Genomic DNA, 20,664 nt, shown 5'->3' on the forward strand with positions numbered 1-20,664 from the left:
TTACCCATGGGGGCTGCCGCATCATGCTGGGTGCCCGAGGGCCCCATATTTGCATGGTGCCTAAGGGTGCCTGGCTTGCCATATTGTGTGAACCCAGACAGCAGGGGTTGCTTAAGGGTTAGACAACCCTCAAATAACCCATGGCTTGTTTTAGAGTTGAGGGTTGTCCAACCCTCAAACAAACCCTGCTGCCTGGGTTCACATGATATGACAAGCTGCAAAAATGGTGTGGCGCCCAGCACAATGTGACAGCCACTGCGGATAAATTAACCCACGGTGGGCTATCGAGACACACAAACAGGTCCAATTTGTCAAAATCCATCCACCCAGACAAAGATTGTTTCTTACCAGCTACATATCACAAATAAAAGCCATTGTTTATTGTTGGCTTATGAAGTCTAGATTGTTTAAACCATGGCTTGTAAAGATGTCTGAAACCAGAACCGTGGCTTATCCCTGGCTTGCTTCTGCTGCTCTCCACCTGAGAGAGAGGCATCTGGCAAGAACAGCCTAGAAACAAAACCGCTTTGAAAGCTGACAAAATGGGTAGGACAGAAACAAACTAGAAATAGGGAAAACCAGCCACAGTTTGTTTGCTTGTATGCAAGACAATTCATGGCTAAAGCAGCAAACCATGGTTAACATAAACCATGGTTTAGTTTTATTTGTGAATATAGCACCATGTCAGTGAAAGGCTAATGAACTACATTTAGGCTGACTGCTGGTCCAGCAGTACAGATGAAAGACAAAAAAAAAGAAAAATTAGTTAGTAGACTGATGAACAAAATTCAACAATGTTTACTTATTAAACCAATTCTCCTTCTCCCTAATAAAAGAATAAGACTTACTGGTAAACATTAAGTTAAAGAAGTGACTGGCTGATGCAAGTACAACACGATGAGCTGGGATCTTCCTTTCTTGAACCATGAGAACAACATCACAGAGCGTTTTCTAAAACAAAAAAAGGCAAAATTATGACAGACACATAAGAATATTTAATGTGCTCAGGTAAATTTTCTTTGCTATACTGGTGAGTGCAGCACATTAGCAGCATGTGTTGTAAGTACTACAAACAAGCTGTTCTAGAAAAAAAATCTATCCAAGCTATGAAGAGAGCATTATAAAATGAAAAGAATAACTTTTGCTCTGAGTAAAAAAAAATCCATGGGTGCATTTTGGATTGTATAAAATTAAAGGTAATTAAAAGCCAACACTCAGTTCTCCCTGTTTGTCAAACCATAATTCATTTTGTATATCACAGACTAAAATATTTCAAGAAGCACCACTGATACTGAATTCTCCACTCAATCTTTTCTAATAACTGGACAGGATATTGTCTATAAACCTATCTATGAACATGTCTATGACAGCCAGTGTGGTGTAGTGGTGAGAGTGTTGCACTAGGATCCAGGAGATCCAGGTTCTATTCCCCACTCGGCCATGGAAGCTCACTGGGTGGCTTTGGGCCAGTCACAGACTCTCAGCCCAACCTACCTCACAGGGTTGTTGTTGTGAGGATAAAATGGAGAGGAGGAGGATAACGTAAGCTGCCTTGGGTTCCTTGCAAGAGGGAAAAAAGGTGGTATATAAAAAAATCCAACATTATACTACGGAAATGTTCTAAGACATCTATTTACGATGGATTGGATGCACATTCACTGCACAATCCTATGCACATCTACTCAGAGGTAAAAAGCACTGAGATAAATGGTATGTACTCCCAGGAAAGTGTGTATAGGATTGTAGCTGGACGGAGCAATCCTATGGCCGCTAGACAGTGGCTAGATGGCCATAGGATATCTTGTTTTCCAGGAACTGACCTCCCCGCACTTCTGCGCTGCCTCGCGGAATGAATTCCTGTACATAAATTCCACAAACATTACGTCTTTGAGGATTCTTACAAAGAAAAGGGGAGGATTTGTGGCATACAGACTTCAGTGAAGTGGTCAAGTACTTCATATATATGGTACTAAATATGATGACATCCCTGATAAAAGGTTCCAGGTAATAAATATAGGGCAAAAACAATTAAGGGCGCAATCCTATTGAGATAGGCATCCGCCTCCGAACTCAGAGGCCACTGCCTATCCAATGCATGGCAGGAGAAGCACAGAGGGGATCGTTCCCTCCGTGCCTCTCTTGTCCTGCATTTTCAGCTAGACAGCTGATTGCGGCTGTCTAGCCGCAGGAGAGCTGAGCGGGGGAGAAGGCTCCTGTACGACACACTGGATGTGTTGTACAGGTATTTCTGCCCTCCCCACCCCAGAACGCCCCGTTTTGGCCACTCCATGCTCCCCTTGCGAGCGCGGCGCATGGGGCTATTCTGTGCTGCCTCCGAGGCAGCGCAGAAGTAGGGGGAGGTCGGTTCCTGTGAACTGACCTATCCTATGGACGTCTAGCCTCTGACTAGCGGCCACAGGATTGTGCCCTTATTGTGATTTCCACAACAGAGCAAAATAATACAGTGAGCGATGTTTGCTGCATAGTTTAAGTAAGTCCAGGATCACGATCCTTTCTGCTATCACACTGACGCATGTTCCAAGGATCCTGGCTTCATTTAAAAACTACTGGATTAACTTGTAAAGGGACTTAAACTAACACAATATTCATTCTATTACTTTGCTATATTGTGTGAATGACAATAAAGAAAATAACATTATGCTTCCATTGTCTCCGTTTAGACCTCCCAAGCTTTTGCAACAAGGATTGCTATTTTAAGTGTTTAAAGTTGCTAGGATATTAGGTTTGCCAACATGTGTAGTGTTTTGATTTCAAAATTTAGTCAAAAACCTCAGACACTTGTATCACAAAAACAAACTGAGCTAGAAGTTGTTCACATTTTGAGTTAGTTCAATAGGAAGTTACTCTAGCAAATGACAACACAAGTAGCTACTACATCAGATTTTTAGTATTAATAAAAGAATTTATTTTTTAAAATAATTTGAAGAGAGACAGTGACAATTGGTGGGACAAATACTACACCTCCTAGATCAGTAAACTGGTACTGCTTTATACAAATTAACACAAATACAACTGATCATTTTTCCTTCCCTCTGCATAGTCTTACACTAATCAAATTATATTACATATCCCTAGACATTGCAATGGCTATACTGTATCTTAGGAGTAACTATCCACTAGAAAGGCATATATACTAGATATAACTTAATAAAGATTAGTTTCCCTTTAGCACACTAAGTACCCAGCCATTCATATAGCCAGGGCATTTGAAATGGGGAGTTTTCTCACTTTTTCAACTATATCTTTGTAAGTGAGATGAGTAACTATCCCTGACAAATGAATACTAAATACAATGGAGCAGTCTTCAGTACACAGCAGTACACTTGCAATTATTCTGGTGTATCAGAGAACTACTGTAGCTCTAGCATCTGAGAGATATCCAAATATAATATAAGAGGCCAAGCTACAAATCAGGATGCCGTCAGTGCAAATCTCATGAACTCACCAGGTAGCTTCAGGAAAGTCACCATCGCCACCCACCCCCTTCGGCATTATGAGGAATAATACTGACCTGCATGACAGGGGTGTCGTAAGGATTACAACAACAAAAGAATGCACGTGAAGCACCCCGAGGCCGGTAAAGCGCGATGAGCCGCTAATTATTACTCCTCCTACACTTCATTCGGGTTCACGCTTGGGGTGCGAACACACCGCAAGAGCACAGCCGGGAGGGGGTTGGGGGGATTTCCCTACTGGACACCAGGGATTAAAAGGCCTCGCCAGAGCTTTCTCCCTCACCGGACGCCACCCACGGCCACCCAATCCCGGCTCGCTTTCAGCTCCCCTTCGCCCATTCCGCCCGCCTTACTTGCTTCCTCATGGCGTTCATGACTCCCATGAAGCTGGCCAGTAATTTGGCTTCTTCTCGAGCGGCCAGTTTCTTCTCCGTTTTCTTCTTGTTGCTTTTTTCCGACGCCGAGGCCGCCATGCTCCCTCCTTCCCTCCTTCCTTCTCGCCTCACCGCCAAGGAAACAAGAGCTTTCCCAACCGACGCGGGGTCATACACGACGCGCTAGTACGGCGGGAAGAGCCGCCGCAACCTCCGCCTCGCTCTGAGGAGGCGCTCGAGCTGAAAGGGCCCCCGCCGCCGTTATAGGGTGGTCGCGAAAGCAGCCCCCGCCGCCGCGCGCCCCGCCTCCACAGGCGCCCCTGGCCAATCAGGAAGCAGCTCGCGACATCCTCGTCCTCCAGCACAACACCTCCCACCCGCTTCCGCTGGCAATAACTCTGAACGGCTAGGGGTGCGGGCGGCGAAGGTAAATAAAGAACGAGTCGGCGCGCAGTGACGTCACGCGCCAGCGCAACAATCCGCCTGAGACAATAAAAGAAGCGAGTGGTAGGCGAAGGTGGGCGCTTGGGGTACATATGTGCGAAGGCTGGGCGGGGTGGCGGTAGCGCAACAGCCAGCGTAGGATCCTAGGAAGGGTGCTTGCAGGCGGATTTGCTCCCAAGTAAGTAAGTATGCTTAGCGTTGCAGACATATGCATGTTCACTAAGAAATTAGTTTAGTGGAACACGAGAAGCAGGCAGCTTTATCCTGTCGGATCACTGATGCAACTAGTTCCAGAGTTCCCGATAGGGATCTTTCCCGATCGTACCGGGAGACCGTGGAGGCTCTGTTGTCAGCGGGGTTGTGAATCTGTTCTGGGTTTCAGTCAGAACTCTAAAGGAAACTTGGATAGCAGCTTTAGAGTTCTGGTTGAAACCCAGAGAGGATTCACAGTGCTACTGATAGTGGAGTACCAGCCTCCACTGCCTGGAGATGCCAACAGTTGGACCTGGGGGACTTTCTGGGTAGTAGTACCCAATGTTACATCTAACTTAAGCCCCATTAATTTCAGTGGGTCTACTCTACATCAGATTAACATTGGATACTACCCTCTGTTATCAAAGCATATGTTCTGCCACTAAGTGCCAGTCCTTCCTTTATTGTGGGTCTGGGAAACCTGTGCCCCCCCACAGCCTCCCTAACCATCGACCATGTGAGCTGGAGCTGATGGGAGTTGTAGTCCAACAACATCTGGAGAAGCATATGTTCCCTGTCCCTGCCCTATTGGGTCTTTTGCTGCAATTCTGTGCTCACTTACCTAGGAGAAAGTCTCACTGAACTCAAGAAGACTTACTTCTGAGAAAACAAATATAGGTTTGTGCTGTTATTCTCTACTGAATGTACTTAGATGACATCCTACTTGTTTTCAGAAGAGGAACCTGGGAACTGAGCCTCCTGAAACTATTTCCACCTGTTCAAAGTTGACTAAACTGTAATAAACCACTGCAAGGGGGGGGGGAATAAAGTGAAGACTTCCACAAAACAATGTGCAAACTGTGTGCAGATCTTCATGTGTGATTATGGCAACTATGAATGTGTGTTTTTGTGCAGATTTGTTCTGGAAAACTTTTACCAACTGCCATTTCCTAAATAATGTGCATTTAGCAAAATACATATGTGGTATTCACACATGTGAGTTGCATGCTATTTTTTACATGGAAATGCTTTATATGTTGGACTTGCCATGCCTGAAAAAGACCAAACTGGGTTTTTTGGAAGTCAGAGGCTTGATCAATAGGCTTAGATGAAGAATCAGGCTGCGAGATGCCTAATAAATATTTAGAATTAACGTTAGTAAGACCGTGTTTAATCAATGTTTCTGCTCATTGCTATATTCTGAGCCTGTTAAAGCTAAACAGCAACTGCCATTGTGTCTTGAACACACAGCCTACATCAGCTATATTTATAATCAATCAATAGGTCAAAGTTTGAAATGGTTTGCTATAGCGTAGAGAATATAGAATTTGAAAGGTCATTTTCCAGTGCTAAAGAATGGCATATTCTTGGTCAAATTCTTCATTATGGTTGCTCACAAATATTCCCGAAATTCAAAGGGAAAGAGTGTAGCTCAGTGGTAGAGCACATTCTTGCTGGAGAACATGGGTGGGAGGGTGGTCTTCCGCTCATGTCCTGCTTGTTGAACTAGGTGGACCTTGGTCTGATCCAACATGGTTCTTCCTATGTTCTTTGCATGTGAAAGGCTTTAAGTCCAATCTCTGGAATTTTCAGGTAGGGCTGCAAAAGACCCTTGTCTGTATATTCACGTACCATATTAAAGAGTTATTGTGCTATCCATCTTCCTGCCCACTGCCTTATCTCTGCATTATTAGAGCTCTTCCTTTAGGAGAGAGAGAAAAATGGTCAAACACATTGCAGTACACCAATGTGCCCAATCACCTGTTCACGAACTTCTTTTAACAGAAGCTAAACTTTGGTACTTCATGCTCCCATCTGAGGGTCTGCCTCCCTGAACAAAATTGTGTGAAATTTTGGAAGTAGGTATGTGAATATGGAATGTAGGTATAATTGTGAAAATTTAGGGCAGTATCCAATGGTACTCCTACACAGAGTAGACCCATTGAAATGAATGGGTCTAGTTTATGTAGGACTACAATTAGATACTGCCCTTAGTGTTTAAGAAAATAAAATTTAAAAATCCAAGAAGGGAAAATGTATAACTATATAGGGAAAAAAAACACAAAGATTGGTTTTGAAACAGTTGGGCTGGAAACTGAAATAAGATGAAACAAAAGTGCTTTTTTGGATTTACCTTAAGCTGTAGTAAAATCAGTGGGAGTTACTTAATAGGATCAGGATACACATGTACTCTTTCTTCCAGATTGCTGTGGGTTGTTTTCTTTTCAGAAGTTTGGGCCGTGGCCATCTTATGGAAGTAGCTGTGACAAATCCATGCCCATATTTGGAAAGTGCCTTTTAGGAACAGCTAAAACAAACAGTCCAAAATAAATTTTTATCAGCCATCCAATGAGTGGAGCAAAATTAGGGAGGAAGTTGTCTTATGCCAAGATGAACTATTAGTCCATCTGGCTCAGTATTGTTTGTTCTACACTGAACAGTAGCAACTCTCCAGGGGTTTCAGGCAGGAGTCTTTCCCAGCCCTACCAGAAGACACCAGGATTGAACCTGGGACCTTTCACATGTAAAGCATGTGCTTTACCACTGAGCTACAGGGAAGTTTACATGTAGAAACCCAAATTGTGGGTTGGGATCTGTTAGTGGTGATTATGAAAGGGGACAAGGAAAGCCAGAGGATTGTGCTAGTACTTTTACATTTGCTGATGTCTGCCTAACTCCATTAGAGAAGTGCACTTCTCAGTGTCAATCAGAGATTTAGGCTGCTCCTTTGCTAGCAATGGCTTGCAAGGCATCTTCTGGGTCTCTGGCAGGACTGGAGCATAAGTTCCACTCTTCCGCATCCCCTGCCCCATACCTCATAAGAGAAGAAACTTAGAAGAACAGTCAGAATATAGTCCCCCTCTTCCTATTCTTTCACTGGGCGCTGATTTTGGATTCTTCCGCTAAAAGTTGCCATTGCAAGTCATGCATTATTCCTCTCCTTAAAGCTGGTGCTCTGACTCTTTGCTCAGCTCCTCCTTCTCCATTCTTGGAGCAACTTTTTTGTGTGCATATATGAAGACTAATCTTTTGAAAAATACTCAGTGGCCCCTTGCAGTATTATGAAGGGGTTAACTTCATGTCCACATGAGCTGTGGGATGGGGTCTTATTTAGATATCCATAACTAGAAACTGAAAGCCATAGAGCCCTGCTTGTCAGAGTGCTTCCAGGTAAGGCTTTTATGGCACCATCATCCTGCCTCATTCATGGAATTTTGTGGGGGATTCAGATGACATCTTCATCTCATAACCCTCCTGTGCTTTCTCATTGCTTCTTTTGGCTTTTTCTGTCTTTTCTCTTACTGCAGAAAATCCATTAAGAAAGAAAAGACTGAATTGCTGCACAATGCCTTCTGATTAAGAGCCCTCCATCTAGAAGCACAAGATTCTTGCTCCCTATGTTATCTCTATGGTGTGGGAGCTGTTGCAACATGGTTCTTTCATTCTGTGCCATGAGGATAACACCAGAAGCCCATATGACATGGGATAAGCCATCACTACAGTTCCTCCTCACACTAGTATTACCTGGTAGGCATGATGCTAGTGTAGAAAGCAGCTACAGCACGGACTCCTCCCATATGGCCTGGGGTGTCTAATGTTATGTTTGCAGTCCAGAAGAAGCTGAGTTGCAAGAGCTCCCAATCCATAAGATAACATCTAAGGAGTCTCTTAGCCAAACTGACCTTTCATTTTTCTAGCAGAACCTGAAGTCAGCATTCTATTACTGAAGAATATAAGATCATCCATGCTGAATCAAAGCAAATGCTTAACTAGTTGAGCTATTCAGACGCCCATGGGAAGCCCACAAGAAGGACATGAGTGCAACAGCATTTTCCTGCTCATGTTCTCCAGTCACTGGCATACAGAAGCATACTGCCCCTAAGGCTGTCTTTACACAAGGCATTTATAGTGCACTTATGATTGGTCACTCATGGAAGTTTGCTGTTCATTTACATGATGCTGTCAACCTCCAGGGCACATCCAGCTGTATTTGATCTTTATCCTGCTAAAAAAACAACAACCCTGAGAGAATCCACTATTTAAATGTAAATCTGCTTTCATGGGTTGTGCATAAATGTGTGGTTCTGCTATAACCACAGCCTGGGAAGATGAAGCCATTGAGAAGAGCAGGAAAATCACAATTGCTCTCCCCCCTCCTGTTCTCTGGTGTATCTGCCTGTTGACCTGGACTGGGAGGAGAGGCTCGAAGCAAGTGCAGAGCTGGCCAGGGGAGGAAGAAGACAGCGCCCCCCTCCATGTAAATGGCTGACAGTAATGAAGCCACACATACCCTCCATACTGCTTTGCAGAGAGAGAGAGAGAGAGAGAGAGAGAGAGAGACTTGAATCCCTCAGGAGACCAACTGATTCACCGCTCGCTCTCTGCCCCTCTGCCCGAGGCTGCGAAGAACAGTCAGTGTAAAGAGCTGATCTTTATCTTATTTAGAATGCGGAAACAGAAGCCCCGGTAAATTGCGAAATAAACAGCCTTATGTGATGAGCCCCTGATACTTGGAGGTAATATATAGACATCATGACTTGTCGTTCAGTCGTGTCCGACTCTTCGTGACCCCATGGACCATAGCACGCCAGGCCTTCCTGTCCTGCGCTCTCTCCCGGAGCGTGCTCAAGTTCATATTTATTGCATCAGTGATGCTATCTAGCCATCTCATCCTCTGCCGTCCCCTTCTCCTTTTGCCTTCAGTCTTTCCCAGCATCAGGGTCTTTTCCAGAGAATTTTCTCTTGGCATTAGGTGGCCAAAATATTTGAGCTTCAGCTTCAGTATCTGTCCTTCCAATGAGCACTCAGGGTTGATTTCCTTTAGGATGGACTGATTTGACCTCCTTGCAGTCCAGGGGACTCGTAAGAGTCTTCTCCAGCACCACAGTTCGAAAGCATCAATTCTTCGGCGCTCAGCCTTCCTTATAGTCCAGCTCTCACAGCCATACATTACTACTGGGAAAACCATAGCTTTGATTAGACGGACCTTTGTCGGCAAGGTGATGTCTCTGCTTCTTACTATGCTGTCTAGGTTTGCCATAGCTTTCCTCCCAAGGAGCAAGCGTCTTTTAATTTCAGGGCTACAGTCACCGTCTGCGGTGATCTTGGAGCCCAAGAAAATAAAATCTGTCACTGCTTCCATTTCTTCCCCTTCCATATGCCAGGAAGTGATGGGGCCAGATGCCATGATCTTAGTTTTTTTAATGTTGAGTTTCAAACCAGCTTTTGCACTCTCCTCTTTCACCCTCAACAAGAGGCTCTTTACATCCTCTTCGCTTTCTGCCATTAGGGTGGTATCATCTGCGTATCTGAGGTTGTTGATAATTCCCCCAGCAATCTTAATTCCGACCTGTGATTCATCCAGCCCAGCGTTTCTCATGATGTACTCTGCATATAAGTTAAATAAGCAGGGTGACAATATGCAGCCTTGTCGTACTAGACATCATGACTAGTAGCCACTGATAGTCTTATCCTCCATGAACTTGCCTAATCCCCATTTAAAGCCATCCAAACTGGGAACCATCACTGAAGGTTCACTCTTAGAAGTCAGTATATTCATAGCAGTCTATGATGACATCAGAGGGCTGGTCCAAGATATCTTGGTGCCTGAGGTGAAAGACAAGGTGGTGCTGACACCTCCATTTAATGTACCGAATTTGAATGGACTGGCAGTTGAATATACTGGTGTGTTCCCCCCCCCCCGCCCAAAACTGACAGGATTTGGGTTGTCTGACTAACCTCCCCTCTTGCCTAGGAGTATTGCTTGTGAATGCCAGGTCATCCAGAATAAGACTGTTTTCATATATGTTTTGGTTGTAGTTGAAGGGGCTGACCTAGCATGTGTCACCGTAACTTGGGTGGATGCCTTGAGGGGAGGTCAATGTCTAAAGGTCAGGCTGTCATTTAAGCTGTTATGTAGTTTATTTTAAATAGGGAGTTGACTATATGAAGTGAGGTTCCTGCCTTAGTGTAGGGGCACTATAGTGGCCCTATGTTAAGGGTGAGTCGGCTGAATCACGTTCTGCCATAATAACCAGAAAACTGGGGAGGGAGCAGTAGGTTCTATGGCTTATACTAAGAAAATGTCTCAACAGACTGATCCGAAACTTGGTAGTGTAGGAGGGGTGGGTCTGAGGATGGTCTACGGACATTCTGAGGTAGAAAGGATAAGAAATGGCTTATTTATAGGAGTTTAAAGTTTGATGTGTGCCCACCAGCACTTGGGCAGGTATTGTCTGTTTTTTTCCCATAGACTTAATGGGATTTACTTTATAGTAAAAATGTCTGTTTGTACCATGTCTGTTGGAAAACAGTTTGTCATTTTAGGTAAGGAAGAAGGTATGGTATATGCCATGCCCCAGGAGAAGAATAAGATATTTGTAGGTTTTCGAAAAAGTGCAATCTTTCACCCCATTTTTGCCTATGGGATTCATAAGCTCAAATCCACAAGATAAGAGGGGAAAATAGAATCAAGTATGAGTGCAGCCCTCTGGTGGAATGTCAGCATCTCAACCCTTTTTGACTCCCATGACCAAATGTAGGGAGATTCTGATATGAAGTGGAGGGGCATCATAGCAGCTCAAGTGGCCTGCACCTAAGATGCCACAATCTCTTGGATATGTTTTTTTAACCACTCATAATGTAGTAGACAACCAGCAAATGGTAGAAGGCTAAATCTGTGCTTAAAACATGTGCAATCAAGTCAGATTGATGGGTTCTGAAAGTGTGACGCCCGTTTTTCTAAAGACAAGTGTTATTATTTTGGATGCATCCCATTACTGAAATAACTTGATATAGAATGAGAAAAATATAAAACATTCTGTTACTATCATTTTTATAGTACAAATTATTGTATTATAATGTTTTTCTCCCCCTCCCCCACCCTTTCCATATTAAGTTTTTTCAGTACTGGGATGCATCCAAAGCAAGGGTGTATGAGTCATCTCCATGAGACAACCAATTGAGGCACCTCCCTTGGAACAAAACCATGTACGCCCAGCTACAACATCTAAGCACTGTAAACAGTGTTATTCTACTGACATAGTCTCTTGGTGATCTCAGAAGCACATACATTTTTCATGCTGCTATGCACAGTTTGTTTACATTACTATATACTGAGCTTTTAAGATTAAAGTCAAAAGTGCCAAAATGGGGTCAGAAACTAGTGCCTAATTTCAAAACTGTGAGGTGCTGGAGCTCAAGCTATCCTTCAGATGTGAGTGGGTGTCTGGAGTGGTGGTGGGGGGAGAAGCACTCAAAAAATCTAAAACACTCCTCTGCTTGTTATTCCACACATTCTGGGGGTGATCTTTGATTACAGAACTTGTTCCAGAGTAAGCCCCGGTGAGCCGAGGCGCAAATTATTGTACTGTTCAGATGAACATGATATTTTAAATGGGTTGGATCCAGACTTACTGAGTTGAAGTTCAACCCCTTTGAAATCAGTAGGACAAGCTACTTATGACTTAACTCCCATTGTTTTCAATAGGAATGAAGGCTGTAATCCTGTGCACACTTTCCTGGGGGCAAGCCACATCACACACAATGGGCATTACTTTTGAGTAAACATGTATAGAATGGTACTGTTCAACTATTCTTAGACTGGATCCAACTCATTATTTTTCCTTAAGTGTTTCACAAGTAGACACCTGTTAATGTATACATAGATTTCTGCTCATTACCAATTTTGTATCATTTAATTCAGTTTTATTTTGATGAAATATACATTTTAGATCACTATTTTATTGGACATACAATTATTCAATTGTACTGGAGAGTTAGCATCAGATGCACCATCAGGCTTGAGGGGGGCCTGGCAAGATGTCTTCCAGCCCCCCGCCATTCCCACTGCCACACTGCTGCCATGCTTTTTTTTCTTTTTAGCCTGGTTATGATAACACCAACAACACTCCTCTTTATTGTCATTGTCCCGCTCTCCCTGCTGGCTGAGTTGCTGTCTGCCAGTATGTGCAGTAAAGGCAAGTGCTGTGCTGGTTGATCAAGGCTTTCACTGTGCACCATTTTCAATTAAAGTATTTCCCTAAGTGTGAGAGTGGCAGCGAGTGAACCAATCAGACACTGCCTTTGGGAGCATGCAGCCAATAGGGGCACCCCCAAAGAAAGCTTCTGATGGGTTCACCCTGCTGCCACTCTCACACTTGGGAAATACTTTAATTTAAAATGGTTTGCAGCTGCAGCCTCAACCAGCTAGTGCAGCAGTTTACTTTACAGTGCACCATGGCCTGCCACCACGGGTTCTTCGCCACCTCTGTGTGTATGGTTTGGGGTAGGGGTGCATACACTGAAGCCCTGGATCTATGTGCCATGATGCAGCCCTAGTGGCACCACTGATGAGCATAATATTTTACTTATAACAATTAGTTTTGCTGTTGCATTTTTCTGGGGGCATTTCACCTTAATTAATAACAGAATTGTATAGTTGGCATAGGAATATTTTTGGTTTTGTTTAGGAATAGATTTAATAGCATCTGATGCTTGGATGCTATACAGGGATGACTCAGGAAAAACTAGTTTGCAGGAGTGAAGGGCTGGCAAAGACCATTGGGGAGCAAGGATTTGATCCATGCTATACAGGACCTTAATATGTGACTGAAAGCTTGGTAAGTGAATGGGGTAGTGGGAAATATTTTTGGGAGCATCCACTACCCCTTTGGGTAATCCATGATGCTATATTTGACTCGTACATATTTTAGTGTAATCATGACTTTTTTGTTTTCCAATGAGGGAGCCCTCATTGGTCATTATAAATAAAAATAAAATTTGAATGCTCCAAAATTGGCCAAGGCTGATCAAAACTAAGCAAGCTGGCAACCCCTAACGTATTTGCTTGTGCTTGATTTTATATTATCAAGAAATTCTCAAACAACTATGGTAGCAGAAAGCTGTCATGGAGCCTGGTCCTCCGGTTCACTGCTCCATGACATTCAAGACATGGTTTTGCTTTAGTCCTAGGAACTCCTCCCACCCTCTGTACTGTGGTATCTATTGCTGTTGATGAAGCTGTGCTAGCTAACAGCCCCTGCCCCATGCAGAAGGGCTGTATAAGTGACTCGATGGGTGTTGCACTATTCACAGCCCCTAGCACAGCATCCTGTGCTTTGGAAAGATAGCCCCATGTTCACATCTACACCTGCACAAAGCTGCAATTGGAATGGGGTTGAAGAGAATTTAGGTTGTGGCCTTGCCTTTTACAACACAAGGCTCACTTGCATCACAGCAGCTAAGCTCAAAATTAGATAGGGCTGAAAGCATTGTTATAAAAATGTTTCTCTCTGAGGACCTCTCTAGAAACTATCTATCTGTCTGTCTGTCTGTCTGTCTGTCTATCTATGTCTATTACAAAGTAAGTGCTGAGTTGTTTTATTTGATACTTTTTTACTCCGCTGTTTAGGGCAAGCCCTCACAAGGTGGCTTACAATAATAACAATAACAATAATAAAGAACAATTGAACAAACATGAAAAAAGTGTAAAAACATTGGTCCAGCAGTAAGATCAATAAAAAGCTTGGAGGAATTTTAAAAAGTATTTAGCGTCAACTTAAAGGCCACAAGAGAAAGGGTGGGGTGGAAGAATCCAGGCAGAGCTGTATCAACAACAGTATATGTACACTGAAATATGTTCACAGCAGTGAAAGGCTGGACACCTTTTGCCATCTGGACTCCAAACCTGTTTTCACCAGTAGATGTCATTGTAGCAATGGTAAATAGAGGTATAATGCATGCAGATACAATACAGGCATACAATTAGCCTAGTAAAATCATACACAAAATAGGGATTTTATGTGTGCATTGTCTTTATTTAAAAAAGAAAAACTAGCAATATTTAGCCTTTAGATAAAATGTTGCATCTAAGGCAACACCTGCCATCCATAGTTCTGTAAATACATATAATGGGTTGGATCTAGGATTTGCCTTCCCTTGACAGAAGGGCTTCACTCATGGAAGGTGCCTTAACTGAGTAAAATATTTTACTGAATTAACTGATTATTCAAGTAAATGTTATATCTATATAAATGTTGCATATGCAGCCATTTCATATTCAAGGCTTCCCCCCTTGGACTAATGTGTAGTGGGCAGGGAATAGCAGAGGGGCTGGTACTGTGCTGTCCTCTGGAATTCTCTTCCCCCCCTTAAAAAATTCACACAAGGTCTTTGGAGTAAAGGCAATGGTGATAATACAGCAGTACAATAACAATTGTGTAATATGTTTGTTTTTGGTCTACAAGCCATTATGTCTGACTTATCTAACATCCCACGTTAATAACCCAAAATATTTTCATCCTCCATGCATTGTACAAAGCTGACACAAACTCACAGTAGAATCCTATGCATGTCTACTGAAAAGTAAGCCCCACTGAGTTTACTGAGACATCTTCACCGGTACATGTGTATAGGATTGCAGCCTAACTTGGACAGTCAGGGTCTCTGGGGCCAGTTGCATGTAAGGGCAGCAAATCATGGGTTAATTAATCTGTGATTTGCTGTAGCTCATGCCACCACCATTTTGCATATGCAACCTCCAACTGGCTCAATCAAAGGTTGTTCCATGTCGTCCAAACCTAGACACTATAGGTTAATCATGGGTTAAACAATCCACAGTTAATCTAACAACTAATTGTAGGTTAACTGTGGGTTATTTAACCCACAATTAACCTATAGTGCCCAGGTTCAGACAACATGGAGTAACTCTGATTGGCCTGAAGTTGCATATGTGAAATAGCAGCAGCGTGCACTGCAGCAAATCACAGAACAGTAGGGTTGGAAGGGGCCTATATGACCATCATAGGTTAATTAACCCACAGTTTGCTGCTGTTACGTGCAAACCAGGTGTATGGCTGCAATCCTACACACACTTTCTTGGGAATAAATCCCATTGAACAGAGTGGGACTTGCTTCTAAGTAAAATAGCATAGGGTGACACTGCACATTGCTTTTCCTCTCATTTGTGTCATTTCCCAAGGCAGATTCCTACCTTCAGTCATGTAAGTCTCTTTGACAACACTTTGGAAACCTTCCCATTGCTGTCCTTTCACAAACGACCTCCCACACCCTCTTATCATCTGCATTTTTGTCATGAGTCTTGTTGATCAGAATCAGGATGGAGTTGTACTATGATGATTAAATGTTGCGTACATCTTTGGCCCTGTAATAAAAGTGTTTGGTAATAACTTTAATGCATTAAGAGAAGAGCAAATCCTTAGAGCATGTCAGAAGAGTAGCAAGTTACACACAACAACACTTATTGGCACTTAGATCTCTACACATTTTTACACCACAAAAGCATTTTAAAATAAGCCATTGTTATCTACCTATTGTACAAGAAAATTGATAGTAACCTGGCAGACCTAGGTGCAACCTGAAACCTGCATAACACCTAGTAGTAATCCATTCAACCAAAAGGTCACCAAAAAGGTGCACGCTTTTAAGACTGTGACCAAATGCTGCAGGCTCCATGGCTTTAACATTCAGCCAACACCCCTCAACACACTCAGCTTTAACATCAGCCTGCTGAAGAGTTCTCAGAACTTGAAAACTTGCTCGCTATTTTTTAATATCCTGGTTGGTCCTCATACAGATATTGCCAGATTATGGATTTCATCAGATACGATTTCTGCTCATTACCGTACAAAAACCTACATCTAACATTTGTCAGTATTAGGATCACCACTTTAACAGTGCAATCCTATGCATATTTCCCAGAAGTAAATCCCACTGTGCTCAGCAGGGTTTACTCTTAGGTAGGTGTGCATATGGTTGTAATTTCAGCTATAGGCTGCAACTGCTCTTTATAAAAAGCAGATTCTGAATTAAAGGTATTTTAAAAGAATACTCTAAAAATAGGTCCACGTTACATTGTTTGTTTGATAGATAATAAAATGTGCATGCATGCATGCACACACACACACACACACAAAATCAAACAATGGATAATTAGAATAATCTCTAATTTTCTTTTGAGGAAATCAGGTTGCCTTGTTAGCTGGCAGATCCTTACTTCCCTTCCATGCTTCTCTTGGCTCAGTTCAAAGCTGCTCACACAGGCCTTCACACATGTGCAAAGTCTCAGAGACAAATATTTTTCAGGCTAAAAATAGGAAGGGAGAAAAAGGTTGGGTGAGGTCTTGCCCTTGAGTAAATGTACAGGAGTACTCTTGCTGGGGGAAAAACCAGTATTCAATTAAAAGTAGCCAGTCCTGTAAGCAGATACCTAAGTAATTATCACTAGTATTTATAATCGTTCATTGATTAATTATATCATAGCTAGGTATGCATATTTTACATATCACCACTCAAAGTGCAAACACAGCATGATACTATGCATGCCTACTCAGAAGTAAGTCACAGTGAGTTCAATGATGCTTACTTCCAGGTTAGTGCATATAGGAGCAGAGCCTAAAGATATGGGAATAAGGATATACATCTAGATTAACTTTGGACTGATCTATTCAAATAGTAGAATGTATAGTAAAACTGTTCCTGGATTGTGAGGATGGGTACATACATGTGTGTGCTGTTGCTTGTTTAAATGCTTCCCATGGGGGGTGGGAACTGGGTCTAACTCAAAGTGCTGGGTTGGACCATTACAGCCCTAAATGGTCTGAGACTAGGAAGAATATCTTAAGGAGTGCCTCCTCTTGCATATGAACCTGTCCATTCTCTTTGTTCTTTAGCTGAATGTCTGCTTTCTTATTCCTTATTACTTAGAATGAGGTGGGAGAGTTTGCAGGAAAGGATTTTTTCAGACATTGCATCTAGGCTTTGGAACTCTCCTCCCCAGGAAACACTTCTGCCTCCTTGCCTTCCAACAGGCTCTGAAGGTGGCCCTGATCTCATTTGTGGTGAGATTCCAGAATTAACTGGAACTCCAATGCTACCATGATTTCTCTTTGCTCTTTTAGTAGCTGAAGTTCTGCTGCTATCCAAATAATTGTTTTGTTGCACTTGTCTTTATTGAGGGATTTTATATATGTATACTTTACTTACCTTTATTAGTCATGTTGAATTTTAGAAAAAACATAAAGGCGGGACCCAAGTGGCTTTAGATAAACACATGTTAGGATTCTTTCTGGCCTTTTATTCACTGAACTGTTTCAAGCTGGGCCGTTTCCCACACTATGTTTCAAAAACTTTGGAGGATTCCAAAAGCAACCCAGCAATTCAGAGGTCTGGCTGGGATACCAATGAAACGTGCATCAGGACTGCTCAGATAAGAGATGTATGAATGTGTTTTGCAGATAAGAGAACAACTGAAAGGAATAGTCCCATGTCTTGAAATCATTTGTTGGACTTCAACTACATATGACATTAAATGTGCAACTCCTGCCCAAAATGTCAAGTGTGCATTTAATTTCCCCTCCATAATATCTAGGGCAGCTTATCCATAATGACACCTCAGCATTGCATGTTTTCCCACCTCTGCCTCATTGACAGCCTCTGGCACTGAGTAGAGAAATATAAAATGCCATGTTCAGACTTGGATACGTTACTGGACAGAGAAAAAATTTATAAAGTAAAACCAGGAGTATTTTGAAGCAATATAATGTGTGTGTGCATACACAACAAAGGATAACAAAATCTGGAGCAGTAAAACACAGTCCTGAATTAATATGGGTTCGTCTATTATAATATATAGGGTCCAGCTTTGAATCTCCATGCGTTTGGAATAAAGGAGAATTGCCCAACATCCACTAACATGCTTCTAGTGCTATCATGCATGCACAACATCATATGGCCATGAAAGCTTATGCCATAATAAATGTGTTAATCTTTAAGATGACACTTTATTGTTTTTGCTGCAACACAGGAACACAGCTACCCCTCTGGAAGTTGTTACAACATCATAAGTGAAACCTTTAAATTTAAATTAGGGGTGGCCTGCAGACTGTATCTGGCCCCACTTTGGCTCCCTCCACCTCTTCCTTGAATCAAGTACAGGGAAACCTGTGGCCCTCCAGATGTTTTGGTCTACAACTCCCATCAACCCTAACTAGCATAGCCAATGGCAAGGGAGCATGGGAGTTGCAGACCAAAACATCTGGAAGGCCACAAGTTTCCCACCCCTGAAGTAGTATATGCAACACACTACTTATTAACCTTGCAGGGACCCCCTGAAAAGGAAATAGGAAGTGAGGATGCCTCTCAGGTAAGAAATGGCATCTGTGTGTTGCTTTTGGCCAACCCAGCACTACAGTGCTCCTTGGACAAAAAGAGCAAGTAAGAGCCACTCTCCTCTTCTCTTCTAGCTTGCAGGCACTCCACCCATCTGCAGGTATAATTATAACTTTTGAAGTCAGATACACTGTACCTTCCATATTTCCTTTGCACAATGACTTCTCCCTTTAGGCCCAGCCTTGTTTTTATTTACTGTATGTTTAATCCACCCTATAACAAATGTTGTTTGGGCAGAGTACAAACATTTAAATGAATAAAATACAAAACAAAACAACAAACAACACAGGAATAGAAAAATATAAATGTATATAAGAATAGCTGTAAAAACTAAAAACCAAGAGTGTAATCCTTTGACCCCTAGATGGCATCTGAGGTGTCATAGGGGATGGTAGGGATTTCTCCCTGGAAAAATCCCTTTCTCTCAGTGGGGGAAATCCGAGTGGGGATTGTCCCCACCCACCCAGTCTCTCCCAGCCACAGCAGAAAGCTCTGCAGCAGCCCCCTTTCCCGTGGTCAAAGTTCCGACCTTAGGAAGGAGAAAAGAGCGGGATGGGGGCAGGCCAGTTGGCAGGGAAGGAAGACACTGTGGATCCACCAGATTCAATGGCCTCTCTGTTCCTGCTTGTCCCCAGCAGCGTGGCTCAGATAGGCTCAGTGGCTGGTCTAGCATAAAATAATGTAAATGAGGATGGAGAAGCTAAAAGCCTATGCTGCTGCTCCACCCTGCCAACAAGATCCTGGCAGGGCATAGGAGGATTCGAAGCCTTCTATCTCAGAGGGTTCTGTCATTTGGGAGCCATAGGATTGTGTTCTAACTCTCTAAAATGCCTGGGAAAAAATAAAAGTCTTTGCCTGGCATCAAAAAGACAGCAATATAGGTGCCAGACAAGCCACTTTGGGGTGGGCATTCCATAAATGGGGCACCAGTACTGAGAAGGTCCTCTCTCTTGTTACCTGCTTAACTTCCTTTGAAAGGGGAACCCAGGGGAGGGCCTCTGAAAATGACCTACAGGTCCAAGCAGTAACTGTGGGAGGATACATTCCTTTAGATACTCTGGTCCCATGCCATTAGGGCTTTAAAGAGAAACACCAACACTTTGAATTGGGCTCAGAACCAGACCAATGATTGACCCAGAAGCATCCCCAGGCTGGACACCTGATCACTCAGGGGGAAGCAACCACTTAGCTGGACAGATGAACCACCTGCTAACAGTACTTCCATCTTACTTGGACTGAATTTCAGTTTATTGGCTCTCAGCCAGTCTACTCCTTGTTCAGGTGCTGATTCAGAATATATATTGCTTCACTTGAGTTAGATGAAAAGGAGAGGTAAAGCTGGGTGTCATCTCCATACTGATGGAAAGCAAAAAGAGAATGAGTTCTCAGAGGTGGCAAAGTGAAACTTGTTTATTTAAGCCCAAGTGTTTTGGAGACTGAGGCTTGTTTATCTGCATATTGGTGACAGTATCATACACCTGGTGTATGAAGCATAACCACCACCTTAGCAAGCTGGCTGAGTTCGTTTGCAGCATTTGCTTTCTATAAGTTTCCCTGTACCAAGGAGCCTCAGTCTCTGAACTGCAGTGGGCTTAAATAAACAAGTTTGGCTTTGGTGCCTCTGAGAGCTCATTCTCTTTTTGCATTTCGTTCATCCCAGGTGCCTCCCTTCTGGTTTTTGTTTATCTGCGTATTGATGACACCTCAGCCCACATCCCTGATAATGTCCCCCAGCATTAATGTCCCCCAGCAACATTCATTTAGATGTTGAATAGCACGGGAGAAAGAACTGAGCCCTCCAGAATTCCATGACATAATTGCCATGGAACAGAGCAGTAATCCCCCAACACCACCTTCTAAAATGGCCATCTAAGAACATAGAGAGCTGTCTTGCAAATGAGCCAGACGTTTGGTCCATCTGGTTCAGTATTGTTGACACTGAATGGCAGCAGCTCTCCAGAGTTTCAGGTAGGATTCTTTCCTACTAT

At 43.0% G+C, this 20,664-nt stretch overlaps 1 protein-coding gene across 5 annotated transcripts in view; it reads right to left on the minus strand.

Moving 5' to 3' along the window:
• KLHL7 (kelch like family member 7) overlaps positions 1-8,069 on the minus strand; it is a 38,165-nt gene extending 30,096 nt beyond the window's left edge. For 3 of the 5 annotated variants that reach the window (XR_014792348.1, XM_084858566.1, XM_084858567.1), the window contains exons 1-2: positions 3,830-4,192; positions 849-951 (exon numbers count right to left, since the gene is read on the minus strand). Coding sequence is in view for 3 of the 5 variants with exons in the window: in XM_084858566.1 (XP_084714692.1) it covers positions 849-951; positions 3,830-3,949 (223 nt within the window). In the remaining 2 variants the exon portion in view is untranslated. Of the gene's footprint in view, positions 1-848; positions 952-3,829 lie in introns of all 5 variants that reach the window. The other 2 variants (XM_084858565.1, XM_084858564.1) reach the window with 2 other exon arrangements.
• Between the last annotated feature and the right edge of the window lie 12,595 nt (positions 8,070-20,664).

The sequence above is a fragment of the Heloderma suspectum genome, chromosome 5 (genome assembly GCF_057233095.1).
Source record: "Heloderma suspectum isolate Gila_16-S chromosome 5, 16-S_ref, whole genome shotgun sequence".
NCBI classification, from domain to species: domain Eukaryota; kingdom Metazoa; phylum Chordata; class Lepidosauria; order Squamata; family Helodermatidae; genus Heloderma; species Heloderma suspectum.